The sequence below is a fragment of the Acinonyx jubatus genome, chromosome A3 (genome assembly GCF_027475565.1).
Source record: "Acinonyx jubatus isolate Ajub_Pintada_27869175 chromosome A3, VMU_Ajub_asm_v1.0, whole genome shotgun sequence".
Lineage (NCBI taxonomy): Eukaryota > Metazoa > Chordata > Mammalia > Carnivora > Felidae > Acinonyx > Acinonyx jubatus.
In genome coordinates this window covers 116,129,155-116,146,252 of record NC_069388.1, presented here as the reverse complement: position 1 = coordinate 116,146,252, position 17,098 = coordinate 116,129,155, and the positions used below count along the sequence as shown (strand labels likewise).

Genomic DNA, 17,098 nt, shown 5'->3' with positions numbered 1-17,098 from the left:
CTTGTGGTATATATATTTGTGTCATATTAATAGCAGGACCCAGTGCTCCATAAAGGATAATAGTTTCCAGTACACTATTCCTCACGATGACTCCTTAAGCGGCTCGTCGTCTGCTTCTTCATGTGAGCCAGTGAGTGATTTTCCAGCATCCTTCCGAAAGTCTACCTACTGGATGAAGATGAGAAGGGTCAAGGCAGCTGCTGCTTCGCGTGTTGAAGGTACCAGTATCTCTGCTTTATTTCAAAGACAGAGCATTCTCTAGGTAGCTGTTGTAAATGGTTCTTAAAAGTATTAAGCATCACATATGTTTCTCACATCTGTGTTAGGCTGTCACACACTGTTAAGCTTTTATTTTATTTTTTTAGTTTATTATTTTTTTTAATTTACATCCAAATTAGTTAGTATATAGTGCAACACTGATTTCAGGAGTAGATTCCTTAGTGCCCCTTATCCATTTAGCCCATCCCCCCTCCCACCACCCCTCCAGTAACCCTCAGTTTGTTCTCCATATTTATGAGTCTCTTCTGTTTTGTCCCCCTCCCTGTTTTTATATGATTTTTGTGTCCCTTCCCTTATATTCATCTGTTTTGTCTCCTAAAGTCCTCATATGAGTGAAGTCATATGATTTTTGTCTTTCTTTGACTAATTTCACTTAGCCTAACACCCTCCAGTTCCATCCACGGAGTTGCAAATGGCAAGATTTCATTCTTTTTGATTGCCGAGTAAAACTCCATTGTATATATATACCACATCTTCTTTATCCATTCATCCATCGATGGACATTTGGGCTCTTTCCATACTTTGGCTATTGTTGGTAGTGCTGCTATAAACATGGGGGTGCATGTGTCCCTTCGAAACAGCACACCTGTATCCCTTGGATAAATGCCTAGTAGTGCAATTGCTGGGTTGTAGGGTAGTTCTATTTTTAGTTTTTTGAGGAACCTCCATACTGTTTTCCAGAGTGGCTGCACCAGCTTGCATTCCCAACTGTCCTTTTATTTTAGAGTGAAATCCTCTAGGTTATATGGGTATCAGCCTTTCCTCTTCAAATGATTTGAACTTCTTTCCCATTATACCAATCTCATCCTCTGTTGACGTTTAGAGGCCTTTATTATTCATGGGGAACAATTGATCAGTTGGGATGGAGAACAGTAAAAAAATGAAATGGGGAGGTCGAATGAGTTAGTGACGTTTTACCAACTTCCCTAAAACTGTCACAGACACTTCTGTGGGGCTTGTGTTTGCTGATGATCTCTCCTGTGATGACCTTGTGAGTGTGTTTTTTTGTTTTTTTTTTTGGTGAGTGGTATTTTGAAGGCTGGCCAGTCTGTTCACTTGTAAGCCATACTGAAGGTTTTGTTTGTTTGTTTTTGTGTGGTATTTCAGGGTCAGGTGGAGTATCAACCAAAGGAAAAAGGAAACCCAGGCAGGAAGAAGATGAAGACTATCGAGAATTTCCTCAGAAGAAGCATAAGCTTTATGGTGAGGGAGTAACTTTGCTAATTCTTTTCCCTTGGGTACCTTGGCTTTATTCTTCAGGGGTAAAAGGGAGAGAGACCTGAGGTTTTGGCCCTTGGAGCACTGCTGAACCCTTTGATTTTTTGGCGAGGAATGGCTTTCATCCTACCTGACTTTTTTGTTTTTTTCCTGTCATAACTTTTTTTTTTTTCCACATTTACTCATTTTTGAGAGACAGAGAGAGACAGAGCACAAATGGGGGAGGGGCAGAGAGAGAAGGAGACACAGAATCTGAAGCAGGCTCCAGGCTCCGAGCTATCAGCACAGAGCCCAATGTGGGGCTCGAACCCACGAACTGCGAGATCATGACCTGAGCCGAAGTCGGATGCTTAACTGGCTGAGCCACCCAGGCGCCCCTATTATTTTTATTTTATTTTTTTTAAATATGGAATGCTTATATGTGCTGCCGAAGCGAGCACTTTTTTTTTTAATTTTTTTTTACATTTATTCATTTTTGAGAGACAGAGATAGAGCACAAATGGGGGAGGGGCAGAGAGAGGGACCCTGTCATAACTTAAGGGAGACGGTTGGTTGAGGGAGTGGGACATAGGGTGTTGAGAAGAGATGGGAGGAAATTTTGATAGTAACAGATTGGATAGCAAAGGTGATATGTTGGGCTTCAAGTTTCTGTCTTGTGTCAGGGAGGAAGCAACGGCCTAAAACTCAACCTAATCCTAAATCCCAGGCTCGTCGTATTCGGAAGGAACCACCAGCTTACGCAGCAGGTATGTTTTCTGTTGGAAGCTTTGGGGTATCAAGGTCTTGCACTCTGTTTTTTGTTGTTGTTGGTCAAGGAGTGATGTTATAAAGAGTTTCTTTAAGGAGGCAGTTATTAAGGGTATGGGTTTGGAGGCCAGTCAGACCCGCCTTTAAGTTTTGGCTCTTAACTCATTTTCTGGTCTGCCTTCATCTAGTTAACTTCTGCAGGCTTCAGTTACCTTGTCTCTAAATAGGGATAATGAAGGTAGTCAGAATTTTCATGGAGACTAAATGGGGATAAAAACATTTAAGAACATCTCAGACACACAGGAAACAGGAAATTGGCTGTTATATATCTAAGTATCCCATTATTATATGCTGCTGTGAAAATGTTGCCCCATTGTTGGTTATACCTCAGTAAAGCTAGAAAAAAAAATGTTGCCCAGTTCTTTAAGCTGCTGGGCTTTTGAATGGTTCTCAGATGGTTTTGGTCGTGGAGGACTGAGTAGGAGTATCAGAAACTCCTTGTTGTCTGAAAAAAATTACTTCTAGAAAGAGTCTTTTCCCCAGGAAGGAAAAAAAATGATACTTTTACTAAATTCCAGGAATACGTTTTCTGTTTCTAGAGAATTCTGCAAATTATAAAGTGTTTCTTTCTCTGCTTTGTAGGCAGTTTGGAGGAACAATGGTACCTAGAAATTGTGGATAAAGGCAGTGTCTCCTGTCCTACCTGCCAGGCGGTGGGGAGGAAGACCATAGAGGGCTTAAAGAAACACATGGAGACCTGCAAACAGGTTAGAGATTTTGTGGCGTTTCATAAGGGTTATGACCTTTTCCCATACCTCAGACAACTATCGCTGTGTCAGTGTGCTGATTACTGTGGAGAAGCAGCAGCATTGTGTTACAAGGAAAACAGAGGCTTTAGAGTCTGACAGACTTGGGTTTGAATCTTCATTTAGCCACTTACTGGTTGTGTCATTTAGCTTTTTATGTGTGGACCTTGGTTTTCTCATTTATATTACAAATTATACAAATAATTTTATGTAGTCCCTGAGGGGATAAGAAAGAATACATGCTGAGTGCCCACCCCGTTACTCGGCAAATGTTGGCGCTCAGTAAATGGTAATTCTTACTCCTTTAAAAATGAGTTACTTGTACTTCTTTACCCTTGAGGATGTGACACTGAGGTTGTGGGGTTTTGAGATTCTTTGGGTTTGGAAATAAAGGAGACACAGACGAGAGCATCCGGGTAGGACTTTGTTACATTCTGTTTCTCTGTTGAACAACCTGAAGTGTCAGGTTGACTGAGCAGTATTTCTTCCTGTAGGAAATGTTTACTTGTCATCATTGTGGGAAACAACTTCGTTCACTGGCAGGGATGAAGTATCACGTGATGGCAAATCATAATAGCTTGGTAAGAGTATCTTCTGTCCTGTGTGAGCCTGTGTGTGTTTGGATGTCTTTACTTAGATGAGTGCGGATAACCCAGTGGAGGTGTCTAAGGCTCTGGGGCTTTATAGGGGTGTGAGTAAGAATACCTTTTTGATAGAAGAGTCATGCACATGAAACCTTTGCGGTGGGTATTTGTGTGTTTAGGTTAGCCCCAAAGGTTCGTCTCCTGGAAGATAGAGGCTCTGAGCTCTTATTTGCATTACATTTGCTTCCTTGTCTGTCTAGGAGAAGATGGAGAAAGCCAGGAGTCAGATAACTAAGCTTCATGGGCATCGGCTTAGGTGCTAGTCCAGTCCTTGATTCTCCTATGATACAATTTTTTTCTGTATCTGTCTTTTCCATGAATCATCTGCTTGTTTGCTTGTCTTGCTTTCTAGCCCATTTTGAAGGCTGGAGATGAAATAGACGAACCAAGTGAGAGAGAACGGCTCCGAACAGTTTTAAAGAGACTGGGAAAGCTCAGGTGCATGCGCGAGGTAAGAGCCCAGGGACAGTGTCTCCTTCTGCCTGGAGTCTTGAATCAATGTCTTTCTGTTATTTTGTTCCATTTCTTCTCTCTTGTAGACCTGGTTCTGTGTCATCGTACAGCGTAAGAGTGGCTCCTGCTTTTCCAGCTGTTTTGAATTCATTAGTAGCTCTTTATTTTCTTTCTCATCTCCATAAACTTATTTCCCCCCTTTCCCTTTGTTCAAAGGAGTTTCTTTACCATCCTTTTTTAGTGTGATGAAAAGGATCTTAGTATTCTCACTGTGAGGAGCTTTGCCATTGCTGGGTGTATGATACTGGGGTGGAGTCGAGTCACAGACCAGAGAGGAAGCTCTGCCACAGGGGAGACACACAGATCCAGTTTACTGAATGCCAACTAAACTGATTGACTGTCACGGTTGGTGGTGGACAGGACAGGCGTTCGGCCAGGCACAAGGGCCAAGGAAAGGTTGTGCCAACGGGAAGTGTTGGAGAGGGTCTAGTGATACCAGAGGATCTATTTACGTGAGGTGGTGGTTGAATGCTTTGTGGCTGTTGAGAAATTGAGAAATCATGTCAAAAGATGTAAGATTATAGTTCAGGCCTTTCTCCTGTGTTCAGAGTTGCTCTAGTAGCTTCACCAGCATCATGGGATATCTGTACCATGTCAGAAAATGTGGCAAAGGGGCTGCAGAGCTGGAGGAGATGACCCTGAAATGTCACCACTGTGGAAAGCCATATAAATCGAAGGCTGGACTTGCGTATCACCTGAGGTCAGAGCATGGGCCTGTGAGTACTGATTACTTTCCAGACCCTGTTTGGGGATCTGTTTTTTGGGGACTCCTTACTCCGACATCTTCCCATACATCCGCTGTTCCTTATTTGTATCCCCTTTTAATCTTTGAATGCTTTTGTTTTCCTTTCCTTATTTTTCCTTGGTTCTCTTATTTCTGCCTTTTGAACATAATTAGGTTAGAGAAATCAAAGTTCAGCGTGTAATCTGTGCAGAAGTAAACTCATTATTACACTTTTAAAGCTTAAGGCATTTCGATTTAGCTAGAAATTTTGTGGAAATTTCTGTCCGGCTGGTTCTTCCATTCCAATTTTTTTGTCTTGATTTTTTTCCCCCTTGATTACATTTCTAGGCTTCCCCCACCTCATGTTTCTTTTTAGAATTCAGTTTCAAGGTATAATTTACATATAATAATTAATGTTCACCCTTTTAATTTTTTAATTTTTTATTTTTTTTAATGTTTATTTTTTGAGAGCGAAGACAGTATGGGGGGGTGGGCGGAGAGAGAGAAGGAGGCACAGAATCCGAAGCAGGCTCCAGGCTCTGAGCTGTCAGCACAGAGCCTGATGCGGGGCTCAAACCGACGAACCGTGAGATCATGACTTGAGCCGAGGTTGGATGCTTAACCGCCTGAGCCACCTAGGCGCCCCAATATTCACCCTTTTTAGTGTGCAGTTACGAGTTTTGACAAATACATAGTCATGTAGTCACCACCACAATCAAGATATAGAACGATTTGACCACTGATTTATTTTCTGTCCCTATAGTTATGCTTTTTTCACAATGTCCTATAAATGGAGTCATACAGTATGTAGCCTTCCTTTTGAGTCTGGCTTCTTTCACTTAGCATAATACATTTGAAGCTCATCCATGTGTTGCATGTATCATTAATTTATTTCTTTTTATTTCTGTCTAGGATTCCATTGTATGGATGTTTCACAGTTTCTTTATCCATTCATCAGTTGAAGAACATTTGGGTTGTTCCCATATTTTGGCAATTATGAATAAAGTTACTATAAACATTCACATAAAAGGCTTTTGTGTGAAAATAAATTTTAATTTCTCTTGGGTAAATACTTAGGAATGGGATAGCTAGGTCATATGATAAATGTATGTTTAACTTTATGAGAAACTGCCAAACTCTTTTTCAGAGTGGCTGTACCATTTTGCATTCTCACTAATAAAATATGAGAATTCCAGTTGCTTTGTATCCTTGTTAGGATTTGCTATTGTTAATTTCATTTTTTTCTTAGTCCATTCTATTAGGTATGCAGTGGTATTTCACTGAAGTTTAAATTTGCATCTCCCTAGTGACTAATGACATTGACCATCTTTTCATTTGTTTATTGGCAATGTCAGTTGTTAGTGAAGTGTCTTCTTTTTTGAAGTGGCCATTGAAATCCTTTATTATTGGAGTTTTGTTGTCTTACTAGGAAGTTTTGAGAATATTCTGAGTTTTTTATATATTTTGGACAGAAGCCCTTCATCAGATACATGTTTTGCAAATATTTTCTCCCAGTCTATAGTTTGTCTTTTCATTTATTTACAGTGTTCTAAATTTTTTTATAAGTTTATTTATCTTGAGAGGGAGAGAGAGCACCCAAGCAAGGGAGGGGGAGAGGGAGAGAGAGAAGCCCAAGCAGGCTCTGCTTAGTGTGGAGCTTGATGTGGGGCTTGATCTCACAGCTGTGAGATCATGACCTGAGCTGATATCAAGAGTCAGATAGGTGCTCAACCGACTGAGACACCCAGGCACCCCTATAGTGTTTTTCAAAGAGCATAGTTCTTAAGTTCGATTTATCATTTTTTCCTTTTATGTGTAATGCTTTTTTTGTTGTTGTTTCTAATATCTCTTTGCCCAGCCCAGTTTTCTTTTCTTTTCTTTTTTTTTAAATGTTTTTATTTATTTTTGAGAGAGACAGAGTGTGAGTGGCAGAGGGGCAGAGAGAGAGAGAGAGAGAGAGGGAGACACAGAATCTGAAACAAGCTCCAGGCTCTGAGCTGTCAGCACAGGGCCAGATACGGGGCTTGAACTCATGAACTGTGAGATCATGAACTGAGCCACCCAGGCACCCCCCAACCCAATTTTCTATTGCTGCTATAAAAAATCACAAGGGGGCCTGGGTGGCTCAGTCGGTTGAGTGTCTGACTTTGGCTCATGTCATGATCTCACAGTTCTTGGGTTCCAGCCCTGCATCTGAGCTGTCAGCACAGAGCCTGGAGCCTGCTTCTGATTCTGTGTCTTCCTCTCTCTCTGCCCCTTCCCCACTCACACTCTTGTCTCTCTCTCAGAAAATAAAACATTTAAAAAAAATCACCACAGAATTAATGGCCTAAATAACACAACTGTATTGTTTCAGTGTATTAGGCCCGAAGTCCAGGGATAGCACAGCTCAGCTGGCTCCCCTGTGTAGGACCTCACCAGGCTGGCATCAAAATGTCAGTAGGACTGTTCCTTCTTGGAGGCTCAAGGGGAGAATCTGTTTTGAGGCTCGTTAAAATTAAGACTTGAGTTCCATGCAGTTAGTTGTAGGACCTCATTTCCTTGCTTGCTGTAGGCTGAGAGTTGTTCTCTGGTTCTGAAGGCCATCTATGTTCGTGGCTTGTGGTCCCTTCCTCTTCAAATCAGCAGCAGTATCGAGTCTCTCTCACACTCTGAATCTCTCCTGCCTTTTCTTCTGTCGCACCTCTCTTACTTAAAGTCAACTGATTCTGGACTTTAATTAGATCTACAAAGTACCTTCACAGCAGCACATAGATTAGCATTTAATTGAATAATTGATGACTGTAGCCTAGCCAGGGTGACACATAAAAAACCATTACACCCAGGATTACAAAAATGTCCTCCCTTTGTTTCTTCTAGAAGTTTTATAGTTACATGGTTTACATTTCATTTTGAGTTAATTTTTATATGTAGTATGAGATAGGAATGGGTTGAGGTTCATGTCTTTGCGCATGGCTATGTCTTGACCTTTACTTATTAAAACAGAACAGACTTTACCCTAAGAAATTTTTTTATATCAGTAAAATACGCATGAAGGTGGTAGAGCTTTATGCTAGTGGTTAGCAAGCCAGTGAAGAGCTTTTGATACTTAGAGCAGGAAGGATAGCCCTTAATCATTGGCTTTGATGGAAGCCACTTCTCAGGCCTGTGTTTTGCTATGTCTCATTCTTGCAGATCTCATTCTTTCCAGAGTCAGGACAGCCAGAGTGCTTAAAGGAGATGAGCCTGGAGCCAAAGAGTGGGGGTCGAGTTCAGAGGCGTTCTGCCAAGATAGCTGTGTACCACCTGCAGGAGCTGGCTTCTGCTGAACTGGCCAAGGAATGGCCTAAGAGGAAGGTGCTTCAGGATTTGGTGCCTGATGATCGGAAGGTAAAGTAGAAACTTGCGTTAATTTTGAACCATGTCTGATGTTGTGCTTAGTACATACGGAAAAGTAAATGCACTTGAGTACGTGATAAACAGTATGTTGCTTCTTTTTTTTTTTAATTAATTAATTAATTTTATTATTTTTTAAATATATGAAATTTATTGTCAAATTGGTTTCCATACAACACCCAGTGCATCCCAAAAGATGCCCTCTTCAATACCCATCACCCACCCTCCCCTCCCCCCCACCCCCCATTAGCCCTCAGTTTGTTCTCATTTTTTAAGAGTCTCTTATGCTTTGGCTCTCTCCCACTCTAACCTCTCTTTTTTTTTTTTTTTTCCTTCCCCTCCCCATGGGTTCCTGTTAAGTTTCTCAGGATCCACATAAGAGTGAAAACATATGGTATCTGTCTTTCTCTGTATGGCTTATTTCACTTAGCATAACACTCGCCAGTTCCGTCCACCTTGCTACAAAGGGCCATATTTCATTCTTTCTCATTGCCACATAGTACTCCATTGTGTATATAAACTACAATTTCTTCATCAGTATGTTGCTTCTTAATCCTTAGAGATGGAGTATGTCTGATCCAGCTTCAGTGTTTGGATTCATATGGGTCCTAGAGAGACCGTCTGTTTCAGAAATTCCTTAAGGAACCCTCTTAATTTTGAACTGCTTCTGGAGGGAATCCGAATTCCCAGATTCGTCTTTTTTTGTTAGTCTTTGTTTCCACTTTGTTAGTTTTTTGTTAGTCTTTTGTTAGTCTCTGTTTCCACTTTGTTAATTTGTATGTAGTAGTTTATATTTAGTTTAGATAAATGATTTCAGTTTGTTTTTCTAGCAACAGAACTCCTCTCCCCACCCACTCTTTTTTTCCAAATGAAAATTATATAAAACACCAATATGTAGAATAACTTAAAATAGAGTCGCTGGGGTGCCTAGGTGGCTCAGCTCGGTAAGTGTCCAACTTCAGCCAAGGTCATGATCTTGCAGTTTGTGAGTTTGAGTCCCATGTTGGGCTATCTGCTGATAGCTCAGAGCTTGGAGCTGCTTCGGATTCTGTGTCTCATTCTCTCTCTGCCCCTCCCCTGCTCATGCTCTGTCTCTCTCTCTCTCAAAAATAAATATTAAAAAAAAAATTGAAAATGGAGTTTCTCTATGTAACTAGGGGTAGTGAGCCCAAAACTTTGCCTTCTTGGCCTTCTCCTTGATACTTTTATCATTCCTTCCATGGCCCCAAGTGTACTTCTCAGGGTTACAGAATCTAGCTTAGAAGCCTTTGGTTTAAAATAGATCATAGACCAAAGGAACATATTTGGCCAAGAGGAGATAAGGAGTATATGACTATGGGGTAGTCATGGGAAGGGCTTGGGAGGATATACGAGTAAAGATTAAGGTTAGAGCTAAGGACCTATTACTCTCCATGGTATCAAGAAAGATAGTTTAGATTTGGCCTAGGGCTTTGACTCATGAGGGGAATGTCATATATTTTAAGAAAATGTCAATTCGTGGAAGTGGATACCTTTTATTTGGTCTAAAAATCAGTCCTACTGGTGTCCAAGGAGTTGGATCCTGTTCTTGAGTATCAGAGCATCCTTTTTTGTTTCAGACTCATTGCTACTTTTTTCCTGCCACGGGCTAAAGTATGTGGTTATCTAAATTCAGTTTAAATGTGAATTTTGTACAGTGGTATGTATCTTACGATATTGTAGTCCGTTTGCTTTCACTGTGTTGATTGGTGGTAGGGAATTAGACATAAGTATTTGTTAACTGATTGATAAGGTTTGCTAGTCTTATCTAGCAGATACTCTCCTAAAATCATCAGTTTTATAGTTTGACATTGTGTAGGTTAAAGGCATTATTATTTTGTTTTGTTTTAAACTAAAAATTTAATTGGAATAGATAATATATTCTTGTTCAGAAGTCAAAATGATAATAAACATTGAGATATCTCAGTTTCACCCCATCCTTGTTCTAGCCTGTATCCATGGTAACCATTCTTACCGGTTTCTTGTGTGTTCTTCCAGTGTTTTTTAATGCAAATACAAGCAATATGGTCTAGGAAAAACTCTTGTGTTTTCTTTTACTCACATACTACTACACACTTAACACTTCTGACACCAGATGTGTGGTTTTTTCCCACACAGACTAATTTTCTAACACCACCTGCATGTCCTACAATTTAATTCAGTCCTGACACTATCTACCTGGAGTTAGTGTCAGGTCCACAAGTTAAGGGCTCAGTCTCACAGGACTGTTCCAATTTCAGGTGCCAGTCACAAGTCCCAGGTTGTCATCTGTACTTCTGACTGACTGGGCTAAAAATTGGGGTTCCCATGCTCCCCTCCTTGGTTTCGGTAATTTGCTAGCATGGCTCACAGAACTCAGGGCAACGTGTTTACTGGTTTGTTATAAAGGATATAATAAAATCTGCAGATGAACAACCAGATGAAGAAATACAGAGTGAGGTCTAGAAGAGTCCCCAGCATAGGAGCTCCTATCCCTGTGGAGTTGGAGGTGTATCACCCTCTTGGCACATATATATACTCTCTGAACCCCATAATTTTGGGATTTTTATAGAGGCTTCATCACATAGGCATGATTGATTAACTATCCCTAGCCCCTTTCCCTCTCTAGAGAATGGGGAATGTGTCTGAAAGTTCAAAGCTTCTAATCAAGGCCTGGTTTTGCCAGTGGCTAGCCCACCGAGGAGCCCACAGAGTATTACCTCATCAAAACAAAAGATACTCCTATCACCCAGGAAATTCCAAGGGATTTATGAACTCTGTCCAAATACTGGTATTACTCAGAAAATTAGTAGGTGTTTTAGGAACTCTCTATCAGGAACCAGGTTCAGAGACTGAGTATTAGCAGGAACTGAGGGCAGAGACCAATAAATATTTTTTCTTGTTTCACAAATATATATTCCTTTCTTTTAAATGTTTCCATTTATTTTGAGAGAGAGAGCACATAAGCTGGGCAAGGGCAGAGAGAGGGAGAGACAGAATCCAACACAGGGCTCGAACTCACAAACCGTGAGACCATGACCTGAGCTGAAATCAAGAGTCAGAAGCTTAACTGACTGAGCCACCGAGACGCCCCTATATTCCTTTTTCAAAAATCTTTTTATTTGGAAATAATTTTAGACTTACCGAGTCTTTGCAAAATTAGTACAGAGTTCCCATATGCTCTTTACCTGGCTTCCCCTAATGCCAACATCTTACATAACCAATAACATAGGATCCCATCAAGAAGATCTCACATTTAATTCTCTTTACTGTGTCTCCTTAGTCTCCTCCCATCTGTTATCATCCTTCTGGCTTTATTGATCTTTTGTGCTCTTGACACTTTTGAAGAGAACAGGCTCGTTGTTTTGTAGAATATCCCTAATATGGATTTGTCTAGTGTTTGCTCAAGATTAGATTGAAAGTTATATGTTTTTGTCAAGATTACCACTGAAGCAGTGTTTGCCTTTCTCAATGTACCATATTAGGAGGTATATGATGTTGATGTGTCTTTTTTACCAGTGATCACTTTGATCACTTGATTAGGGTGTATTGTCCAGTTTTCTCCAAGGCAAAATTACAGTTTTCCTCTCTGTAATTAGTGAACATTTTGTGGGGATAGTGACGCTGTGCAACTACACTGTGTCTTATCATACCTCTGCCCACTTGCTGTAGCATCCGTCAGTGATTCTTGCCTGCAACAGTTATTATTATGGTTGTTTGCCTAATGATGGTTTGTGTTTCCATTACTGCCTCCATAAATTATTAATTGAAATTCTGTGAGAAAATATGTCCTTTTTTTCTCTTAATCTATTTATATCAGTATGGACTCATGGATATTTTATTGTAGGTGTATAATCCAGTGCTATTATTATTATTCATTTTTTGGCTCAAATTGTTCCAGATTTGGCCATCAAGAGCTCTTTGCAGTGGGCACCTGTGCCTTTTTGACATGCTTCTATCATTTTTTTGAGTACTCTTTGACAACATAAGGTGCTGTAGAGTCATCTTGTGTATTCCCTTCCCCCGCCCTGGAATCAACCATTTCTCTAAAGAATGCTGGTTTCTTTTATTGGAGAATATACTTAAAAAACAAGATTTGAATGCTGGGTGTACTCATTCCTGCTGGGGTGTCATTGCTTCTGGGCCCTCTTGGTGGCTAGAACTAGGATATATATGTATGTCTACTCGTAGATGAAAACACACACTCTGTGTTCATTTTTATGTCTGTCTGTATACATATTTAAAGCCATGATACCTTCACTTCCAGTCCAACACCACAAGTTTCATTCTTGCCTTCCTTTGTGCTTATTTGTAACTCCTTTCTCTAACAGTAAGAAAACCTAGCTCTCACTGTTTGTAATATATTTATTTATTTGCTTAGTCCTAGTATAACATAAAGTAGTTTTACAATTATTAAGCCATACCCCTGTAAAAACAGGTTTATTAGCTGTAGAAGAATATTTGTATATCGTTCTTTACATCTTCAGCCTTACAGTATATAGTCAAAGTACTGTTTTATTTTTTTTTTAACTTACCTATTTATTTTGAGAGAGGGAGAGAGAGAGAGAGGGAGGGAGGGGCAGAGAGAGAGGGAGAAAGAGAATTCCAAGCAGGCTCCACACTAACATGAACTGTGAGATCACGACCTGAGCCAAAGTCAGATGCTCCACTGACTGAGCTTCCCAGGCGTCCCTCAAAGTATTATTTTACGGTTATTTAGATTAGCCAATCTAATCGCTCCCTTCATTATGCTTCTCATTTGTAATCCTTAGGTTCATGTGTTACTTTTCTTTACATTTTGAATTCCCCTACATCCTGTTTAATTGAAACTAGTCATTTCTCTTGGGGGGTATGTGAAACATTACCATAGTTCTAAAAGTCAGACCCCATACAAAAGGTCATCTTATAGAAGGGTCACTGCCCTCTTCCCAGCTTTCCCATTCTGAATACCCTTTTGTTTCCATCCTGTCCCCACCCTGCTCCCTGCAGAGACCACCACACTCAGTTTCTGCTTTGTCCTTCCTGTACTTTTATGGGCTAGATGACCAGATACATGCATATTTTCGTACATCTTTTTCTTTCTCACATAGATACTCTTTTGTAATTTGCTTTATTTCACTTAAAAGTGTATCCTGGAAATCACTCCATATGTGTTCTTAGAGATTATCCTCATTTCTTTTTTTTACAGCTGCGTAAACATGATAGTTTATTATATGAATATAATAGTTTATGCAAATATTCTCTTATCACTGTAAAAGGATTTTAGATGGACCTGTATACCCTAGCTGCAGAAGAGAGGGGTGCTTATAAATAAAGCCAGCTCTGTGCTCTGATTCCTCTTATAGATTTAGCAGAGTTCCTTTAGGCTGCCTTCCTTATTTCCCCTTACCTCTGGGTTTTGGTTCTGTTTTTCTGTCTCAGAAAGAGCATCAGCTTCTTTTCAGATACTTCCATTTTCCAAGCAGGAGGATTGTTTACTCACTGGAAATACAGCTATTACTTGTGGTGGACTTTGTAAGAACTGTCTCTACAGGTGCTAGCTGTCTCTTTTCTGGAAACTATAGTAGTTGTAAGAAGAGACTAACTTAGGGGCACCTGGCTGGCTCAATTGGTGGAGCATGTAACTCTTGATCTTGGGGTTGTGAGTTCGAGCCCCACGTCGGGCTCTAAATAAATAAATAAATAAATAAATAAATAAATAAATAAATCTAAAGAAAAGAGAGAGAGAGACTAACTTGGGTCAAGCATGTGAAGGCAAGTGTGAGGAATAATTTTGCTTGCGCAGTATCAGTAAAAATCATGTGTTCCATCCCCAAGTTCTCTCACATCTTTGTTTTAGGTTCAACCTTAATTTCTTTGTTTGAGTTTTTTTTAAATGTTTATTTTTGAGAGAGAAAATAGAGAGAGACAGAACATGAGCAGGGGAGGGGCAGAGGGAGACAGAAGGGAGACAGAATACAAAGCAGGCTCCAGGCTCTGAGCTGTCAGCACAGAGCCTGATACGGGGCTCGAACTCACAAACCACGAGATCACGACCTGAGCCGAAGTCGGATGCTCAATTGACTGAGCCACCCAGGTGCCCCTGAATTTTTTAAATACCAAAAATTAACATGACACCTTTGAAGAAAAAGGAGAAATGCAGATAAGCAGGGAAAAATCATTAAAGCTACTCAAAATTCTACCACCCAGAGAGGACTACTGTTAACATTTTGATGTATAGCCTTCTAGCTTTTCCCCCATCTACATATATTTCTGTTGCATATGTTGTATATATATGTGTATATATGTACCATATTTATGAGTATACCTATATTTTACAGTACATATTTGTATCTTTGTCTTTTTCGTAATGAGTATTTTAACTGTGTAAATGCTCTGTCACTAGCTTTTTAAAACTGTAGATGAAGTGCTATATCTGAAAGTCTCTTCTCCTGCCCTCTGTTAAAAATCAAAACTATTCTAAGATTAAAAAACAGACAGTTACACTTACCAGTTTCAGATAAATTTGTATTTAAAGGGTCTTACATACTACAATATTTTTGGCACATGAAAATATGTTTGTCAGACTCCAGAATTACATAACCTAAAGAGTTGGGTATGAACCTTTTGGGGTATTTTGGTTGGAAGTTGGATTCCTCCAATAAAATATTTCTTGTCTTGTAGTTAAAATATACTCGCCCTGGGCTTCCTACCTTCAGCCAGGAAGTACTACACAAATGGAAGTCAGATATCAAGAAATATCATCGCATTCAGTGCCCTAACCAGGTGGTTCTTTCTCATTCATTTTTTCAGTAAATGTTTATCAAGTTTATCAAACTTCTGTCTCAGTTACTGATTCCTTCATGACAAAGTTATCTGAACCTTAGTGGCTTAACATTAGTTATTTTATTTGTTCAGAATTCTGTGAGTCAGTAATTCTGTCAGGGCTCAGAGAGCCTTCTCCCGCTAAACATGGCGTCAGCTGGGATCACTCATGGGTTGTATTCAGCTGCAAGCTCAGATGGGACCTGAACGTCCAAGATAGCTTCTGTGCAGCTAATTGAGCTGGGAGCTTCGCTCTCCACGTGGCCTCTCTGTCCATGAGGTTGCAGTGGGTTACCAGCAGGGTCCATGGCAACTGACTTCTTAGAGTGTTCCAAGAACATGCAGATGAAAGCTATAGATCTCTCAGGCCTAGCTTCAGAATTTGTTCAGCAATATTTCCATGGCATTCTATTGGTCAAAGGAATCACAGGGTTAACCCAGATTCAAAGAGAGGGTGAATAGACTCCTCTTCTTATAGGGAAGAGTGGCAGAGAATTTCCATTATTTCTTTAATCCACCACAGCTGTATATGCAGTACTTTGGGAAGGAGGATATCTACCAGAAACAGGAGACATATTTATACTGAAGAAGGCAGATTAAAAAAAAAAAAAAAAAAAATCCAACCATGCAATTTTCTGTTTCTCTAAAAGTCAGAGAAAAAGTATCAGGGAAGGAAATATCTTAAGCCCTTCTTTTTTTAAAAAAATACCTTTTCATGGTTTTCCTTTTTCCTTTTGTGGCTTGTGTGTGAATTTTTTTCTGTTTGGTTTGCAGTACAATTTATTGGGCTTCTTCCTCTAAATGTAGGGTTGGTCAGTGTGAACGGCCAGATTGCTAAGAGAAGGATGAGGTTTGGTATAATCTTCACATTATTTCTTCTTCTCTCTTTCAGGGTTGTGAGGCTGTCTACAGTAGTGTATCAGGCCTTAAGGCTCACCTGGGCTCTTGTACCTTGGTTTGTAACTTTCTGAATGCTTTATCTTAATGTGAGCTCTCAAACAAAAGTCTGACATGGAAGAGAATTCAGTTTAGGCGAACAGCTAGTCACCCTGTTTACTGTTAAGTTCAGAGGCTTGTTTAGTTTTTTATGTCCTAAAGATTCTTGATCTGGTATTGGATGGGATGTCCTGATATGTCCAAGATATAGAAGAAGCCAACATAGCCTTAAGTCTTATCAATTAAAAAGGTTGGAGGAAAAGTATTATTATTAGTTTTGAGTCTATATCAGGGAGGTAACTTTTTCTACCTGAGCCTGTCCTGCCCTGGACCTGCCTTGTTTATTGGGCCTTAAAATTTCTAGAATCACTTTACATGTGCTTATCTGGATGATGAAGATCCTCTAATCCCACCTGAATTATATAGCCTCTGGGGATGGGAGGTAGACGCTAGCCCTGGGTGTCAGGCAAACAGATATTCACCTCACTGCATCTTTTCTGTGTTGACCCAGGTGCCCTCTGACTCACAGACATGGGGACTGCTGCCACTTTTTAATTCCATTCAGAAATATCTCCTCACACAAAATTAGCACCATGGACACTCAGAGCTTCAGGAGGGGAGAGAAATCTCAGTTCAAAGCAGCAAGGGAGTGTAGGCATCCAACCCAGATCTGGCCACAAGTGCTTAGGAGTTTGTCATCATGATCTTAGTTTCTGAGTCCTTAAACTAGGCATTATGGACAATACACCTCTAATTCTGGATTTGCAAGGCACTCTTTGGAGCAGTGGATTATAGTGGGAAGAATTATACATTGGTGCCTCTGGTGAACTTCAGGAGTTTGATCATGTGGGAAGAGGAACCAAGAGAATCTGGAAGTGAAGTGACAGAAACTAGGGAAGATAGAAAAGGGTGATTTGTTACATAATAAAAGTAGGAATACTTTAGGTTGTGTTGAGGGGGTGGGGGTATTATGTATAGAACTATACTAGGATAGATTTCTAGTGGTAATAGTCTGCCTAAATCTGGTTTTCCCAAGTATATTGCTGTATTGGATT

The 17,098-nt window shown here is 40.1% G+C and overlaps 1 protein-coding gene across 3 annotated transcripts in view; it reads left to right on the top strand.

Annotated features, from left to right (window-relative positions):
• The window catches only part of ZNF512 (zinc finger protein 512), a 33,496-nt gene that overhangs the window by 10,248 nt on the left and 6,150 nt on the right, over positions 1-17,098 (top strand). Inside the window, exons 3-12 of one of the 3 annotated variants that reach the window (XM_015064166.3) lie at positions 37-218; positions 1,387-1,482; positions 2,160-2,243; positions 2,887-3,011; positions 3,545-3,631; positions 4,047-4,145; positions 4,756-4,923; positions 8,106-8,300; positions 14,967-15,068; positions 16,000-16,062. In XM_015064166.3, the coding sequence (XP_014919652.1) occupies positions 37-218; positions 1,387-1,482; positions 2,160-2,243; positions 2,887-3,011; positions 3,545-3,631; positions 4,047-4,145; positions 4,756-4,923; positions 8,106-8,300; positions 14,967-15,068; positions 16,000-16,062 (1,201 nt within the window). Of the gene's footprint in view, positions 1-33; positions 219-1,386; positions 1,483-2,159; positions 2,244-2,886; positions 3,012-3,544; positions 3,632-4,046; positions 4,146-4,755; positions 4,924-8,105; positions 8,301-14,966; positions 15,069-15,999; positions 16,063-17,098 lie in introns of all 3 variants that reach the window. The other 2 variants (XM_015064167.3, XM_053201082.1) reach the window with 2 other exon arrangements.